This window comes from Lepidochelys kempii, chromosome 13, assembly GCF_965140265.1.
Source record: "Lepidochelys kempii isolate rLepKem1 chromosome 13, rLepKem1.hap2, whole genome shotgun sequence".
NCBI classification, from domain to species: domain Eukaryota; kingdom Metazoa; phylum Chordata; order Testudines; family Cheloniidae; genus Lepidochelys; species Lepidochelys kempii.
The window spans coordinates 873,800-890,672 of record NC_133268.1 but is presented as its reverse complement, the minus strand read 5'-3'; the positions used below and the strand labels follow the sequence as shown (position 1 = coordinate 890,672).

Genomic DNA, 16,873 nt, shown 5'->3' with positions numbered 1-16,873 from the left:
CATTCCCTGCCATCCCCCCGATATCAGCTGGAGCGTTAGGGCTTGTCTGGATGGGGCGTCACTGCCCTGTGACCGCTCTGTGTTGCAGAGGAACCCGGCGCTGGCCCAGCCGCCCCCGAGGGGCACGGTGGGCAGAGATGCCGCAGTGACCAGGACTGCCCGAGAGCAGAGAGATGCTGCAGCCATCGGTGCCACCAGACATGCCCAGCACAGGGCAGCGGTGAGTGTCTGTCCCCGTGCTGGAGGAATGGCAGCGATAGCCCTATGGCAGCATTGGGAATGCAAAGACAGGACCGCACGAGCGGTGGACAGGAACGGGGCTAGAGGCTGGGCCTACAAAGGGGCCTCTGCTCTCTGCCTGTCCCAGCGGGTCCATTTCCCTGAGGTCTCCTCTCCCTCCCCACATGGAGGCAGTAGGGGCTCATCAGGGTCCGACTGCCTTGGGCCACCCTGTGTTCCAGCCGGCAGCCTGCCCGGCCACTGGACAAGGAGCCATGGGGCCGGCGGAGAGCCAGAAATACTGCACGAGTGGCTGTGGGCACGCCTGCAGCGCCCTCACCCAGGAAGAGACAGTCCCACTGTGATGAAGCGGGACTGTTCTTAATGTTTCCTCTGAATATTGTGGGGGTGCCTCAGTTTCCCCTAGGCAGTTCTTAAGTATCTAGGTGGTGGGATAAGGGTGTATGATCCTTGCAGAGCCAGACCCCTGCACACACCTGCCCTCTAGGGCTCTGCAAGGATCACACACCCTTCTCCCACCACCTAGATACTTAAGAACTGCCTAGGGGAAACTGAGGCACCCCCACACTATTCAGAGGAAACATTAAGAACAGTCCCGCTTCGTCACATACACGCCCCACGTTTGGAGCCACAGCAGGTGCGGGCAGCGTGGCAGGCTCAGGCACACCCCCGGGCCGTCTTCAGGCCCTGCGCGGCAGCCTTGTGCCTTGGCCTGGGGTCCCACCCACCTGGGCTCTTTGCCTCTGAGGTGAATCGCCAGCACCACTGGGCCCAGGGAATCCCCCTCCCCACGGGCAACTGGCCCCCTGGTGCAGAGAGAAGGGCACACAGGGTCCCAATGACCCCCTGGCACTGCCAGTGAGCCAGCATCCCACGCTCCTCACGTCAACAGCACCCAGCCCCTCCACCTGATCACAGGCAGCTTGGGCTAGGGATGCTCCCTTCCCCGGTGGGCTCAGACCCCTCCCTCGCCCCCCGGCCTCCCTCTGGCCAGCTCTGTGACTGCCCTTGGCCTCTTTCTGCCCAGGGAAGCCTGGATTCTGCCCCGTACGCAACGGGCTCTACGTCAGCTATGAGTGCGAAGCCAGATGCCGAGGGGACGGCGAGTGCCCCAGGGCCCAGAAGTGTTGCCTGCAGGGCTGTGACCACGAGTGCTTGGCCCCTTTGGAAGGTAGGAGGCAGGTTCAGATTGCCCTGCAGGCAGCCCCTCACCTGGGCAAGCGAGACGCTGGGGAGAGACAGGGCAGAGCCAGTCCCTGCGGGTTTATCGGGGTGGCTGGGATAGGCCAGCCTGGCATGTGCCCAAGGCTCTCAGACAAGCTCCCAGGCATAGGGCCACGGAGCCACCATGTCTGTGGAGACAGACAGGGCCCAGGGCTCAGCCTGCGAAAACAAGGAGCCCCGTGTCTGTGACATCACGACAGAACGACCAGTGGTGGGGAGGGTGCTCGTCCCATCATGAGACCCCAGTGAGCCCCCTCACTCCTCTGCCTTCTGCTTTCCAGAGAAGCCCGGCATCTGCCCCCTGACAGACAGGATTGCGTCCGAGTCCCCCTTGTGCAGGTCCTCATGCGCAGGGGACAAGGAGTGTGCGGGGGACCAGAAGTGCTGTGAGAGTGGGTGTGGCCGGACATGCCAGGCCCCAGAGAGAGGTAACAGAGCGGCAGGAGCTGGGCTCCCCTCACTCCAGCATGGGGCTGTCACCCCCGTTAGCATCCCCTGGAACTACCTTGCCCCGCTGGTGAATCCCCCGCAGGAAAGGGTTCACGCCAGCGGCTGTGGGCAAGGCGGGCGAGGGGCAGCTGGAGACCTCCCCACCCCTGCGCCAGGTGCTACCTGCGCTCCAGGTGTGAGCAGAGAGCACCGGGGTTGCAGCGCACCGAGGGGCCAGGAGCCCCGCCTCAAGCATGGGGGTGCCGGGCGCAAGGTGTGGAGCCTGCCGCTAAGCAGCCGCTTTGTGCACCTCTGGGTCAGGATCTGCAGCTGCTGAGCGAGGCTGGGTGGGGGGGAGCTGCAACCCGCTGTGTCAGGCCTCTGGACTCCAGGGCCAGGCCGGAGAGCCAGCCCTAAGAATCCCCCAGTGCAGTTCCGAGGGGCCGGTGGGTGCAGCAAGATGGGCTGGCTGTGCCCTCCCCCTGGGGTGGGTCCCCACTGTGACACCCTCTATCCAGCAGCCTCCAAACCTGCCCTTCCCACCCTCTCTTGTCAGAGAAACCCGGCGCGTGCCCCAAGCAGAAGCCCTGGCAAACGCTGGTGCCGTGCAGCGAGCAGGACGCCTGCGCTCATGACCGGGATTGCCCCAGGCAGGAGAAATGCTGCTTCAGCGGCTGTGCCATGCGCTGTGTCCCCCACTACAAAGGTACCCAGCTCGGCTGCAGAGACACCCCCCCGGGACCAGCCCCATTCATCCCCAGGCCAGACTGGCAGTCCAGGGAGAGAAAGGACCCTATGCCAGGGCAGTGCGGCAGAGAGAGGGTGGATGGGGGTGCAGGGGCCAGGAGTGAGCATGTGTCTGCAGAGGGCTTGGGCTGGAGGGGCCCGAGAGTCTAGCTGGGACCCTCCCCGTGGGCAGTTCTCATTACAGGTTGATATGGAGGGTCCCCCGCCTGCCACGGAGGGGTTCATTGTCCCTCTCTTGTCCCCTCCCCCTCCCCAGAGCATCCCGGTGCCTGTTCCAGGGCAGAGGCCTGCAGCGACCCGAGGCAGCCCCATTCACACCAGTGCCTGGACGACCATGTGTGCGAGAGACACGAGAAGTGCTGCGACACGGGGTGCCGCCGGGAGTGTGTGGCCGTGCGCACAGGTATGGGCACGCTCCCTTCCCCTGCCCTGGGGCTCCCTGGGCTCTGCGCACCCCTGGTGATTGGGCATCTGGGCCCCCTGCTGTGTTACAGAGAGAGAGGACAAGTCTGGGGATGGCCCCACTGACTCGTGCGTGGACGGATGCAGAGCTGACGAGGAGTGTCCCAGAGGACAAAGGTGCAGAAGCAATGGCTGTGGCCATGTCTGCCAGAAAGTCCCCCGAGGTGAGGCTAGACCTAGAGCCTGGGGGGCAGCATGGAGTGTGGGCCTGCACAGGCCATGGACTGGAGTGCAAAGGGGCACTGCTTGGTTGGGCCCACATGCCAGGGAAAGGAGCCTTGGTATCACTGTGCATGGGCAAGGGAGGGTTCCAGCTGCAGTCACTGCTCACAGGCCGTGCAGGGCTGATATGAAGGTCTAGCCCTCAGCATCAGGCCCTCTCCGGGGAGCCCTGCCCTGCATGCTAGCACTGGCCAGGTCTGACCGGTCCCGCCTCTCCCAGGTCCCAGACGTCAGGTGTCTCTGCCGAAGCTGGCAGGGGTGTTTCTCTCCTGGCCAGGACCCTTGTGCCCGCTTGGGTCGAGCTCTGTCCCAGCCAGGTTCTGTCCTGCCCTGGTGCCTGGAGTGCGGGAGGCGACATGCCTGACATCTCTCCTGTGGTTGGCTCGCTCCCCAGGCAGGGGACAGTCTGTGCTGGCCAAGTTGTTGCTCATTTATTTTGGTCGTTTGGGGTTGTCACGGGGTCCCCGGGCGATGCTCTGGAACTGCACCCTACGAAGCCAGTCAGGACTCCGGGGAAGTCTCCTCTCTCTGGGAGCAGACTGTCTGCAGGACACACAGCTTACACAACTTCCACCTTCCTGGGTCTGACCTCGGAGCATTCAGCATCTTCTGCCCCTTTGTGCGTTTCCCACAGCCAGTCCACCCAGGCAGGGTCCTGGGGAAGCCAGAGGGTCCTGCCCCCCAATTCCAAAGTCAGATGGGACTCTCAGCCAGCTGGGAACACAGAAGGTTTATTAGACAACAGGAACATGGTCTAAAACAGAGCTTGTACGTACGGAGAACAGGACCCCTCAGCTGGGTCCATTTTGGGGGGCAGTGAGCCAGACAACCACGTCTGCACTTCACTCCTCGTCTGCAGCCAGCCCCAAACTGACTCCCCCTCCAGCCCCTCCTCCTCTGGGCTTTGTCCCTTTCCCGGGCCAGGAGGGCACCTGATTCCTTTTTTCTCCAACCCTTTAGCTCTCACCTTGCAGGGGGAAGGGCCCAGGACATCCGTGGCCAGGAAACAGGGTGTCGGCCATTCTCTGTGTCCAGACCCCTGCACACACCTGCCCTCTCGGGCTCTGCAATGATCATACACCCTTACCCCACCCCCTAGACTCTTAAGAACTGCACAGGGGAAACTGAGGCACCCGCACACTATTCAGAGGAAACATTAAGAACAGTCCCACATCTGATGAAGTGAGCTGTAGCTCACGAAAGCTCATGCTCAAATAAATTGGTTAGTCTCTAAGGTGCCACAAGTCCTCCTGTTCTTTTCGTCACAGGGGTTTCTGTACCTGCGCTGCTGTGTGTTTATACTGGAGGAAGTTGGTCAGAGCAGTGCGCCTGGCATGTGCAGCAGGGGATGGGGGGAGGTTTGGGGTGGCCCGAGCTCCAGTCATGAGGGGGAAGCCAGCTCACCCCGTCTGGAGGGGTCCCTTCTGGGGGAGCTTGTTCCAGTCTGGGGCCAGCCTCAAGGCAGCTCTGTCTCCTGCCCCTACGAGCTTTACCCTCATGGGGGCAGCTCCATCCCAGCAGTCTAGGCTTGGTTAGATATGCAGGGCCCAGGCCCTGAGCTCTTTGACGATAAGGCCTGGGACCTTGAACTGGAAGGGTCCCTTCAAGGGGCCTTCCGTCACCCTCGTTGGGCCCATTGCCGTAGGTCCCCTGTTCCAATCTGGAGTCGTTAGGCTCCAGCAGGCCCGGTGTCTCATGGGCACATGGCCACTCTGTGTTGCAGGCGTCTGCCCAAGGCCCCAGGGCTTTGGGTCCTGCGTGGAGTTGTGCTTTGCTGATGAGGAGTGTCCCCGGGGACAGAAGTGCTGCAGCAATGGGTGTGGCCACGTCTGCATGACAGCAGTCACCGGAGGTGAGCTCAGGCTGGGTCAGCCCTGCCCCAGATGCAGACACTCCCCTCCATGCAGGGCCCGGAGGGGAGGAGGGGTTGGGGTCGCTCAGGGAAGGGGCAGGACCACAGCCCCATTAACCAGCCCTGGATGATCCCGCTGCCCCCCAGACCCCAGGGGCTCTGAGTTTCTATTCAAACTGCTTCTCTCTTTCCTGGGCCCTCTTCCCATAGAGAGCTCCCAGCTCAAGATGCTGAGGGCCAGAGTCGCTTCACTCCTAGGCTGAGCCCGTGTCATGGGGCTGTTCTGTGTTCCAGGGAGACTTGGCCTTTGTCCAGAGTCCCAAGGGGCAGGCCTTTGAGTGGAGCAATGTGGGGAGGATGAGGAGTGTCCCAGGGGGCAGAAGTGCTGCAGTAATGGGTGTGGTCACGTGTGCATGTCCCCAATCTCTGCAGGTAAATTTAGTCCCTCAGTGTTAGTGTCTCCAGAGCTGAGCCCTGCCCCACACACAGACTCTGAGCTCTCGGGGCAGGGCCTGTGTGTGGCCAGCGCCCAGCCCCACAGGGCCCTGGCCTCTCCGTGCCACTATCAGACATTGTGAAATGATTCCTCCTTGCCTCCCCTGTCGCATGCACCGAGAGCTTTTCTGTCAGGAGAGCAAGTGCTGGGAGGCTGGGTGAGACCAGCCCTGCCCAGCACAGACCGTGGGGTCTGCTGGCATCTCACCTCTTTGCCGTGGCGTTCGTGGGACTGTGGGGGGCAGGGATCCTCCCAGCATTATGGACAGGGTCTGGGCAGATCCTTGGGAGATTTGTAGTGGGAAGTCAGCAGGATCTGGGGGAGCCGTGTGGGACCTGTCGGGGGTTTTATGGACACAGACACCCATACAGCTCAGAGTGGGAGCTCCAGTCATGAGGGGGAAGCCAGCTCACCCCGTCTGGAGGGGTCCAGGAGCCACGCAGATGGGTGGCTTCTCCAGCGGCAGCAGAGGGCCCTTTGAGGAAGTGTCTCCTATGTGTTGTCTTAACCTCCGTCAGGAAGCAGCCGAAGGAGCCCAGCGGTGAGCCACAGCTGAGTGCTCCTATGCACAGCGTGACCAATGGCCTTCCCCAACCTGGCAGAGTTCTCACAGCTTAACCCCCTCCCTCTTAGGGTGAAAGTCTCCTGCCGGCTGGGACCTTCTCCCGCCAGCCCCCGTCCGGCATCAGCCTGTGGCCAACCAACCCCTTCCCTTTCTCCTGCGTCCCCTGCGGCTGGAGTTACTGTGCCCTAGAGCATAGCTGGAGGGTCCTGGTCTGCTGCAGAGGGGGCGCTTGGCACCTGGGGGCAGGAGGGGCAGTTTGCAGGGGTCACTGGACTCCCTCCTCCGGCTGCTTCTCCCCACCCCAGCCTGGCAACCCCTTGCTCCCCGTCACCTCCTCTACCACAATGCACCCAGGATGCTGAGGGCCCGTCCTAGCTCCGCTGGGAGCTGCGACATCCTCAGCAAGGTCCAGCCAGCCAATCAGAACATGGCTCTGGGCAGTCAGTGTCCCCAGCCACCCCTAGGTGCTGGGATTCATGGGTGCTACCACGTGCCTGAGTCCACCGGCCCCCTAACGCCCCCCCATACAAGGCCGCCTGATCTCCTCCTGCTGCAGAAAAGCCTGGCACCTGCCCACCGGACCCAGCAAAGTGTCGACACGCAGCCCCCCCAGAGTGTGACAGTGACCATGCGTGCCCTGGGAGGAAGAAGTGCTGCTTTAGGACGTGTGCGATGCGCTGCATACACCCAGAGGAAGGTACCAGTTACGCAGCGAATCCCTGCGCACGGGGGGTGCAGGGCCGAGCGAGTGCTCCTGGCTCCGGCTGCACCGGGCCCATCGGGAGGGGTGTGCCATGCCCTGACAGCCAGCACAGATCACTGCACAGGTCTCATGCGTATCCAGGGCACCAGGAAAGGACCCGGGTACCTGGCTGCACCAGGCCCGTCGGGAGGGGTGTGCCACACCCTGACAGCCAGCACAGACCGCTGTACCGGCCTCACGCGTATCCAGGGCACCGTGCCCTGCTTCACCAGGGAAGGACCCGGGTACCTGGCTGCTTCCCAGCTTTCCTACGGGACAGGGAAACTGGGCACGGGCTGGTGCTGAGCCTGACACTCCCCCAACTCCGGGTTCCCCGCACAGAACTGGAATGGGGCCAGCACAGGGTCCCCGGAGCATATGGGAAATGGGGTTTTCAGCAGAACGTGGGGCAGGGAAAGGGGTAAGTCTGAGTCCAGTCTGTGCCCAAAGCTTCAAGGAAGGTGTCCCCTCGCCTGCCCGTGACCGCTCTGCTTGTTTGCGTTTCAGATGCTGTATAACGAGCGGGCCCAGCACCACAGGAGCTGAAAGGAAGCCGCCCCTTTATCACGGGATGGCCCATCGTTAGACACCTTTCACTGGCCACGCCCTGCCAACGCAACTTCCAGACCCCTACAGACCCTGCAGCAATAAACTGAATGCCAGCGCCAGGCCCGAGTCTTGTGTTCCCTGCCCAGCTGGGCGTTCTAGCCACCAGCCCGCCCGTCGCTTCCCTTTCGGGGCGCAGCTGAGAAGGTGCCAGATTTCCTCAAATCCACCTTGTTGGAACCACAGAGCGGAGCCGCCTGCAGACCCAACGCCAGCCCCTGGGGCAGAGACGCAGCTTCCTGCCTGCTGCCACCTCAGCAGAGCTCCCGAGACCCAGTGTACTGCATGGGGCCAGCCCAGCCCTGCTGAGCCGAGGGAAAACGGGGCAGGGGGAGCGGACCAGGGATGAGTCCTGCCCCGGGAGCCATTATTCAGTTAGAACTCAAGCCACTCGCTGGCTTTGCCCCCCAAGTCCCACCCCCCAAGCACATCCTGTCCCGCTCTCTTGGGGCTCTGGAGAGCCACTGTAGCCGGGTGTGAGCGGAGCGCTCCCCCCAGAACCCAGGTGGGTACTGTAGCTCTGCTCAGCTCAGCTTCCCGCTCCTGGTCCTTGTCCCCTCGGCGCCAGGAGGTGTCAGAGCTGTTATAAAACCAACTGAGCCGAAGGCCAAGGCCCTGTGCTGGGGGCTGCCCACAGGGCCCCCTGGGTCCTGAGCTCCCCTGGAAGTGTCAGGCCAGGCAGCTGTACTCAGCCACCCTAAAACAACACAGCACCAGTCAAAGGCTCCCGGGACATCGGGGGCATCCTCTAGGGACATCAGTTGTTATGGGCAAGGGGGGCAGTTATCCCCTCCAGACTTAAATAGGGCTGTATGATCCATTATCTCTTTGCTGCCCCACCCGACTAGGGAGACAATTATTAGGAAGGCAATAATTGCCTCATTCTTCTCATGCTGCTCTGTGGGGCAGGCGATGCTGCCCATGCCCCACACCAGAAATCTTCTGAAAAGCTGCCCCTGTTCTCCCACACTTAGTGCCAGTACCGGAGGTCTGCACTCCCCCTGTACCCCCCCAGCCCACTGGCTGGCCATCTCCCCAGTTCTCTAGGCTGTGATTAGTTCCGCCTCCCAGTGCTTTAGGAGGCTGTTGTGGTTTCACTTGCCATTTGGGATAGGATCCCAGCTCACAGTTGTGAAACCCCAGCCACTGAGCATCACATAACCTAACCCCTGCAGTTTGACAATCAGCTGCCCCCTAGCCTAGCAGGTGAGCTCAGCTCCAGCCTTGGAGCAAGCCCTGAAAGGGGCAACAGGCAGGGAGATCAGCAAAGGGACAGAGCTGGGGACACATTTCAGGCCAGGCACAGAATGGCACAGCTGATGTGGAGGTCCTGTGCAGAGCCCAAACTGCAGGCATGAGTAATTTCCATATGTTCCCAAGCCCCTTCTAAAGCTCTCAGCAGAGACCTCACTTTAGCCCATATGTTTGAACCACCTAGTTCTGCTGAGCCCTTAGCTGAGGCCTCAGTCCCTGCAAGTAAATCCCCCAGAGCTGCCAAACCCAGTCTTGGAAGCCCCAAGCACAGCCTAGCATCAGTCAAGGGAGCCAGGCTTGGAAAGCAGCTCCTCCCAGACAGCAACAAGCCCCAGCAGTAAGGGGAAGGGGAGGACTCACCAGTATTTATAGGGTTTGTTTCTCTGGCCTCACCAATCACAGGGCAGAAGAGTCCATTTGGGTCCAGAAGGGGAGCTCTGTCTTTGTGTGCATAGCTGTCTGCCCTGCTAATGAGAGAGGCCAGGCCCAGAACGGACTGGATTCTTTGTGGGTTGAAGCAGAACAGATCTGCAACCTGAGGGGGTTGATTTGGTTTTCCCATTTCCATTGGCTGGCAAGCTGGTTCCACCAACCTGCCTGAGTGGACTCTCCGGGGGGTGGAGCCAGAGCCTTTAAATTCATCTCCTGAGCCCAAATACCAGTTTGGTGGGGTAGGGATAGTCTAGTCTAGTCTTCGCGAGCTGTGAATTTGGCAGTGTCTGTTTGCTGCTATAAGATTCCCTATGTACTCTATTTCAGGGAGAGTTTTTCTGCTGGACCTGAGCATTCTGGGGTGATAATGCCCCTGCACCTTGAGAAATACTTGCTAGCGCTATTTCGGTGAAGAAGCACCAGACCCCACCCGGAGGGGACGGGGTTATGACAGTTTATTTTTATTCTAGTGGTTGGCGAAGGCTTCCCTGGGATCAGGGCCCTTGTGCTGGATGCTGTGCAAACGCATAAGAGACAGCCCCTGATGCAGAGAGCTCACGCTCCACCCAGGCAAGACGGGGTGGCAGGGAAATAGAAGCACAGAGACCTGCCCAGAGTTGCAGTGCAGAGGTTAGAACCCAAGTCTCCTGGCTGCCAGCCCAGTGCCTTATCCTACCCACGTTGCCTCTTCCTGTAGCTGGGTGGGTGTCTGAACAGGGCAGGCCCAGCAGATCGAAATGGGTGGCTCTGACACGAAGGTTGAGACGGAAGAGTAGTAGCATCGCCAGTTAAAAGAACTAAAAACTCATGAGACTGTCTAAAATAGGAAGTGCTGGGTCTCATTCTTTGTCGGCTGGGGCTGTTGCTCATGGGGCTACGTTTTCAGGCTTTTCTGCACAGCCGTTGTTTTAAATGAAGCTGAGATTCTCGTGCTCCCCTGACTCCAGGAGGTGGGGCTTCAAGGAGAACACATGCTGGCACAAGAGTCACGGTAGCGAAGGGCACAGAGCAGCAGGCTGGGAGGAAGGGGATCATGCTTGGCCTGTCACATACTGGGGCCTTGGCAGGGGACCCTGCTGCCCATATGCCAGGGCTGTGCACTCCCCCTACCCAATGTGCCCTGGAGTCCCAAATGCCCCGACCCCCTCCAATAGGGAAGCAGGGGCAGAGTCTGCACTCCAGCCAGAGTTGTGTGCACAGCTCCCTCCTCTCCCAAGGGCACGAGTGACAAGACCTACTTCTGTTTGAAAAGGGTCAGTCCTTGTATTTAACCCCTCAGACCCTCACGAGGTCCCAGGGAAAGGGGTGTTTGGCTGATAGCAGCCCCTGCCTGCCAGCGCCGCGCTCCGTGCTGAGTGTTAACACGCAACACACACGTCCATGGCTACAGAACGGCAGCGGGGCTGGGCCAGCTCGGGGGCCACGGGAGCTGGCTCTGCACCTGGGAGACAATGCAACCGCCTCCAGCCAAACCCTGCTGCAGAGGGTCTGGGGGAGCAAAGGTCCGGGCTTCCCAGGCAGGGAGTTGTTTCCCTCAGAAAGGGACAGGAATTGTGCCCGGGAAGACAGGCACCAGCCAGGAACAGCAGCTTCCTCTTCGGCTCCCCCACGCTGGCCAGGGCTAGGCAGTGCCTGCGACAGAAAGGCAATGCTGTCAGGCCCAGGGCGTGCCCACGGCACTTCTCCTTCCCAGCTCCCTCCAAAGATGGCCTTTCCCCCACCAGTGCTTGGGGGCGGTCCCCCCTCCCTCCCAGACTTGGGGGCCTGCTGCCATCCTGGGCGCACAGTCCTGCCCTGAGAGGCCCAGGTCCCAAGCCAGCCCTGGGCTCTGCCCCGTGGCGCTGGGCCGCCCGCTCCATTTACCGGGCGGCCTGCAGGCCCGCAGACATTCCTCCTTTGTCTCAAAGTTGTTCCCGTTGCCGCCGCAGCCGCCGTACACAAACTCCTCGCAGGCCTGGCTGGACCAGTTGTAGAAGAAGCGAGGGAACCTGGCCTTGCAATAGCCGCACACCGAGGGCAGGTGGCAGAGATCTGCAGAGCAAAGGGTTGGGGGGCTGTGAGAGGCAAAGGGGGAGGCTCCAACTGCCCCTGCCACCTAAGGCCCCAGGCACAGGGGCGCTGCTGTCAGAGGGGCCTGCGAAGTGGGGTGGGGGTGGAGGGCAGCAGAGCCGTTCTCTTGCATACGCCCCTCGTCCCGTCACCTGGCATCAGACCCATCCTGCCCTCCACTGCCCAGCTCGGCTACCCCAGGCCTCCTGCCAAGGGTCAGGGCCGGCCCCACCAGGGAAATCCGAGCCCAGGCGCGGGCTGGCTGCAATGCACGTCTCTGCCCGTTAGCGCAAAGGTGTGATGTGCTGGGAAGCCAGGGGCCCTGCCCACTGCTGGGGTGAGCGTTACACGCGGCGTGGCAATGGGCACATTGCTAATGCCCCGGCCCGTTCACCAGGGACCCCACGCAGAGGGCAGCGGGAGCTGGAGGCTGGAGCGAGTTAATGAATTGGTAGCAGGACCTGTCGGACAGGCTCGTCCCAGCCGGGGAGGGACCAGGGCTTCTCAGAGAAGCCACTTCCCAGGCATAAACGTCACCCCACAGGCGATAGGGAACCATGGGACCCTCCACCCCCACTCCTGGGAGCGAGGGTGGATCAGACGCAGCCTTGGCTATGGGGAGGCCACATGAGGCCCCTACAGCCAGAGAACGTCATGCCTCAGAATGGCCCAGCGGCCACGGACCTCTGGTTGCAGGGAAACATCTTTGAGATTCACCCCGCACCCCAAACCGCTCAGGCTGGGCTGCTCCCCGGCTCCAAATCATGGGGCAAGCCCAGCTCCAGGCACCCTCTGCACAGCAAGCAGCCAGCGCTTCCAGCACGTCTACACAGGCCACCCACTGTGGGGAGCAACGGTGCAGACTGGGGTGCAGGCAGGGCTCAGGTACATAAGTCCATCAGAACGGCCAGACTGGGTCAGCCAAAGGCCCATCCAGCCCAGTGTCCTGTCTGCCGACCGCGGCCAGGGCCAGGTGCCCCAGAGGGAAGGAACAGAGCAGGGAATCACCAAGTGATCCATCCCCCGTCGCCCATTCCCAGCTCCTGGCAAACCCCATCCCTGCCCTGCACATTAGAGGCCCCGCCATCCGGCCGCGCTCTGAGCCGCTCCGGAGGATCCCGCACCGTGCTGGGCCCGCAGCAGTGCACCTCTGAGCGGCGGCATGTGGCCGGCGAGAGCAGCCCCGCGGGCTCTGCCATGGGACGCGGACGGTGGAATCGGGGCTCCCCCAGGTGGGGGTGGCACAGTCTCAGCCCTGTGCTCGGAGGGGGAGGAAGCTGTGTCTCAGCCTGCCCAGCAGCAGCCCCCCTACCGCCCTCGGGCTGGGCACTCTGCTCTGGGGGCCGGCTCATTCCCAGCTGGTGAGGCGCAGGGGCCAGGACCCCCGTACCTGTCACTGCCATCTGGCAGGTGTAGCCACACTCGTCCGGGCAGCACTTGTCGCCCCTGGGGCAGTCGCCGTCGCTGCAGCAAGTGGAGCAGGTGTTGTTCTCCCGGCAGGCACTACAGTTCTTCCCGTCAAACACCCCCCCCACCGGGGCCACCTGGTAGCAGTAACCGGCCTTAACTGCAAAGAGAGACGGGTCAGCGCGCACTGACCGGGCCTGCAGAGATCCACAACTCCACCCTGCACGGGAGTGGGGGGGCTGGGCACATGGGGGGGATCCCCAGATGGGTCTCAGGTCGGGTTTGGCTAGGCACTGCCCCCCCTCCCCAGGCACATCCACTGTCTGCCCCTCGTCCTGCACAGCCCATGGGCGGGCAGCTCCCACGAGAATCCAGCCCCCATCCTCCGCGGGGGCGGGGGAGTTCATCCCAGGGCTGGACGCCCCAAGGTGCCGCACCTGTGTGCTGGCCCGGCAGGTGCCCGCTCTCAGCACTCACCAGGTGCTGCAGTCGACCTGTCTCCCCGGGACGCAGCGGGCAGCTCGGCCCACAGCGAGAGCAGGGCCGCAAGGAGCACAGTGCCAGCCGACTTCATGGTGCTGAGACTCTGGGTCTCGATCCTCAGGGCTGAGGCAGGGCAGATTTAAGCTGTCTGGCAAGCGGGGCTGGTGCGGCAGAGGGAGGGGCCGGCTCCCAGGTGGCCTGTCCGGACCTGTCGGAATCTGACTCCAGCTTATTCCATTCCACTGTAAGTGGTCCCAGGTACCCGCCCTGCCCAGCCAAGCCTTGCGCGGTCACCTGGGGAGAGCAGGCAAGGGGAGGAGCCAGCCGGTGGCACAGGTAAGACAAGGCTCTTCCTGCGAACTGGCTTGTCACTGTGCTGAGCCGCATGGCTGGGCCGTATGTCACCAGGGCCACTGGGGAGGGCAGGAACATGCCCCGGCCAGCGGCAGAGCACCCCGGTTATCTCCTGAGACCCTGTGCACCACGCCCCAGGGGACGGGCCCAGCAGATGGTCCAACCCCAGGTCAGGGGGGCCAGGAACCAAACAGGCAACCATCAGCAATGGTTTGGGCCCAAGACTCTGCCTCACTAATAAAATGGTGATGCCCCCCCCTCTTCCTCCCCCCAGCTGGACAGAGAGGAGAACAGGCTGCCAGGGCAGGAGGGGACGGGGCCCCCAGCACCACATGTCACTCCCTGAAAAGTGCAGGGGTTGATATTGACCAAGCAGCAAAGGGACACGCTGGGAGACCGCAGGAGGCTGGAGCCTGGGATTCTACTTCGGCTCCAAGAAAATCTATGTAAAGAAGCTGATTTGGTGCAGGGCTGATCTTCAGGTGTTCAGACCCCTGGGGAGGGAGGGCTGGGGGCAGGCAGGCCACCGCTTTACTAGCGGACACCTAGCTCAATTGAAAGGGAACAACACTCAACGAGTTTATTCTACAGCACTCAGTCGGGCGAGAGTCCCGGACAGAACACGGGGACCAGCTCCATCAACCCAACCGAAACCACAAGCCGGCTCTCCCCAGCAGTATCCCAGCCCCATGTACAGAGCCCGGCGCCGCAGCTCAGCCGGGCTCCTGGGATCTCCCACGTACAAGGAGCAAGCCTGGCGCCACCCTTCATTCCCACCCACACGCTCACATGCCTGTGTGGGAGGCTTTAATGTGCTTTGTGCATTTCAGCTTCCTGGCTGCAGGGAGGGAGAGCAAAACAGGTGAAGGAGAAGATCCAGGCCGGCAGCCTCCTCCCCTCTGGAGCCTGGGACTCAAATATTCCCAGGGGCTCGGTCCCATCCTCACCCCCCGTATTTTCTTTTCACCTGAGCCCAGGGTAGACCTCTGCTTCAGGGAGGTGGCATGGCCACCAGCCGCTCCCTCGCCTCCAGTCTCTCTGGACCTGGAGCAAGCAGAGGGAGGGTTCCCTGTGTCCATCTCCTTCCCCGCCAGAGCTTGCCCAGCTATGCATGCTTCCTCCCAGAAATCAGCTGACACTGTGGGGAGGGGTCCCAGCCACTCATTCAGCCTCCCACACACCCCCAGAAATAAATAGCTCACAACTAACATGGGCGAGGCAGAACCTGGTACTGACTGAGGACAGTTTTAACTGTGTTTGTTTAAAGGTGCGGGCCCTGAGAATTGCCCAACCAGCAGCACAGGTGATGCATGAACAAAGCATTCAAACATTTCCCTGGACATTCCATGGGAGAGAGAGAGAGAGAGAGCGTATGTGCCTCAGGTGTCTGTGCCCATAGGTTGCTGGTGCAATCTTCCTATTTGCGCTCACAACTGCACACCGAAACTGATGGCAAACACAGGCTCCAAGGGCCACCCACGCCCAACGCCTGTGGGAGGCACTGAGTCAGGTGCAGATGGGCCAGGGGATGTCACACATTGGTGCAATAATAATTATAACCGATACAAGAAAATGGTTAGTTGCACTCCGCGTACCTAACCTGTGGAACTCACTGCCACAAGATAGCACTGAGGCCAAGACCTTAGTAGGATTCACAGAAGGGTTGAAGTATTTCTGTGGTTAATGAAAATATCCAGGGTTACATTCATTAGGGTTAGGTACAAACCCTCATTTCACGCCGTAAGCCAGCCACTGGCTGCCAGGGGCTAGGAAGAACATTGCCTGGCTTGTTGCTGCATAACAGCCCACTGCAGGGTTTCCACCACCTGCCTCTGATCAGCTGGGTCCAGCCACTCTGACATATGGGGCTAGCAGGTGGAGTAGAAAGAGAGCCTGAGACATAAGCCCTTGTTGCAGAGGCCCGATGTGAGGCCTGAGGCTTGGGCTAAAGAAGTGGTCAAAGTTTTGCTGACATAAAGCAAAGTCAAGCTGTGAACAAGAGGCAGGCCCGGCTCACAGAACCTGGCAAGCACAGGGCTGATATTGCAGAAACACATGTTCCTACAAGGTGCTGGGCACAGAGCACTCGCGCCAACACATTCCAGACGGGTGGTACCAGAACACCCCGAGCCCAAGCGTGGTACAAACACATCCAGAAGGCAGTGAAAACACCCTGACCCCTTGTCATAAATATAAAGGGAAGGGTAACCACCTTTCTGTATACAGGGCTAGAAAATCCCTCCTGGCCAGAGGCAACCTCCTGTTACCTGTGAAGGGTTAAGAAGCTCAGCTAACCTGGCTGGCACCTGACCCAAAGGACCAATAAGGGAACAAGACACTTTCAAATCTTGGGGGGGGGAGAAAAGGCTTTTGTTTGTACTCATTGTTTACGGGGTTGTTCTCTCTTGGGACTGAGAGAGGCCAGACAGAAATCCATCTTCTCCAACCCATCCTGATCCAAGTCTCTAATATTGCAACCAGTATAAGTAAGCCAGGCAAGGCAGATCAGTTTATCTTTTGTTTTATGTGAATTTTCCCTGTGTTAAGAGGGAGGTTTATTCCTGTTTTCTGTAACTGTAAGGTTTTGCCCAGAGGGGGATCCTCTGTGTTTTGAATCTGAATACCCTGTAAGGTATTTTCCATCCTGATTTTACAGAGGTGATTTTTTTACCTTTTCTTTAATTAAAATTCTTCTTTTAGGAACCTGATTGATTTTTCATTGTTCTTAAGATCCACGGGTTTGGGTCTGTGTTCACCTGTACAAATTGGTGAGGATTATTATCAAGCCTTCCCCAGGAAAGGGGGTGTAGGGCTTGGGGGAAGACGTCTCCAAGTGGGCTCTTTCCCTGTTCTTTGTTTAAAACACTTGGTGGTGGCAGCATACGGTTCAAGGCCAAGGCAAAGTTTGTACCCTAGGGAAGTTTTTAACCTAAGCTGGTAAGAATAAGTGTAGGGGGTCTTTCATGCGGGTCCCCACATCTGTACCCTAGAGTTCAGAGTGTGGAAGGAACCCTGACACCTCTCCTAAAGGGAAGGTCAGGAGAACAGTATAATCGATAAAGATGTTTTGATCGAACCAACATGTACAAGGTAATGGGTGGTAACAACCCACGTCAGGGCAGTAACTACCCGTGTCAGAGGCGCACCACGTAACTTGTTTGTATTGGTGTATAAAATGGAATCTCAAAGGGAGTGTCTCTGTCCAGCCTAGGCGGGAATGGAAAGCGCCCCCGTTCACTGAGCTGTGTCCATTGTCACGGGTATACATGGGCTAGTGTAAGGAGACACTGATATGGGGAACTAGAACCG

At 60.3% G+C, this 16,873-nt stretch overlaps 3 protein-coding genes across 5 annotated transcripts in view; 2 read left to right on the top strand and 1 right to left on the bottom strand.

Moving 5' to 3' along the window:
- LOC140897307 (uncharacterized) overlaps positions 1-7,903 on the top strand; it is a 41,447-nt gene extending 33,544 nt beyond the window's left edge. For both annotated transcript variants that reach the window (XM_073309763.1, XM_073309764.1), the window contains exons 20-28: positions 89-220; positions 1,268-1,411; positions 1,746-1,892; positions 2,450-2,599; positions 2,897-3,043; positions 3,135-3,266; positions 5,048-5,176; positions 6,794-6,934; positions 7,487-7,903. In XM_073309763.1, the coding sequence (XP_073165864.1) occupies positions 89-220; positions 1,268-1,411; positions 1,746-1,892; positions 2,450-2,599; positions 2,897-3,043; positions 3,135-3,266; positions 5,048-5,176; positions 6,794-6,934; positions 7,487-7,497 (1,133 nt within the window). In that variant the 3' untranslated portion in view covers positions 7,498-7,903. The remainder of the gene's footprint in view (positions 1-88; positions 221-1,267; positions 1,412-1,745; positions 1,893-2,449; positions 2,600-2,896; positions 3,044-3,134; positions 3,267-5,047; positions 5,177-6,793; positions 6,935-7,486) is intronic.
- On the bottom strand, positions 806-13,374 carry LOC140897320 (eppin-like). Of its 2 annotated transcripts, none has more exons than XM_073309798.1 (4): positions 13,205-13,374; positions 12,711-12,887; positions 11,135-11,302; positions 806-4,038 (listed from the first exon to the last, which is right to left on the bottom strand). In XM_073309798.1, the coding sequence occupies exons 1-4, from the start codon at positions 13,299-13,301 to the stop codon at positions 4,031-4,033; spliced, it is 450 nt and encodes a 149-aa protein (XP_073165899.1). In that variant the 5' UTR covers positions 13,302-13,374; the 3' UTR covers positions 806-4,030. The 2 variants fall into 2 exon arrangements, with proteins under 2 accessions (XP_073165899.1, XP_073165898.1); XM_073309797.1 differs by lacking the exon at positions 806-4,038 and adding an exon at positions 8,664-10,903.
- The window catches only part of DNTTIP1 (deoxynucleotidyltransferase terminal interacting protein 1), a 127,664-nt gene continuing 123,872 nt past the window's right edge, over positions 13,082-16,873 (top strand). The window contains exon 1 of the mRNA XM_073309781.1: positions 13,082-13,087. The gene's annotated coding sequence lies outside the window, so the exon portion shown is untranslated. The remainder of the gene's footprint in view (positions 13,088-16,873) is intronic.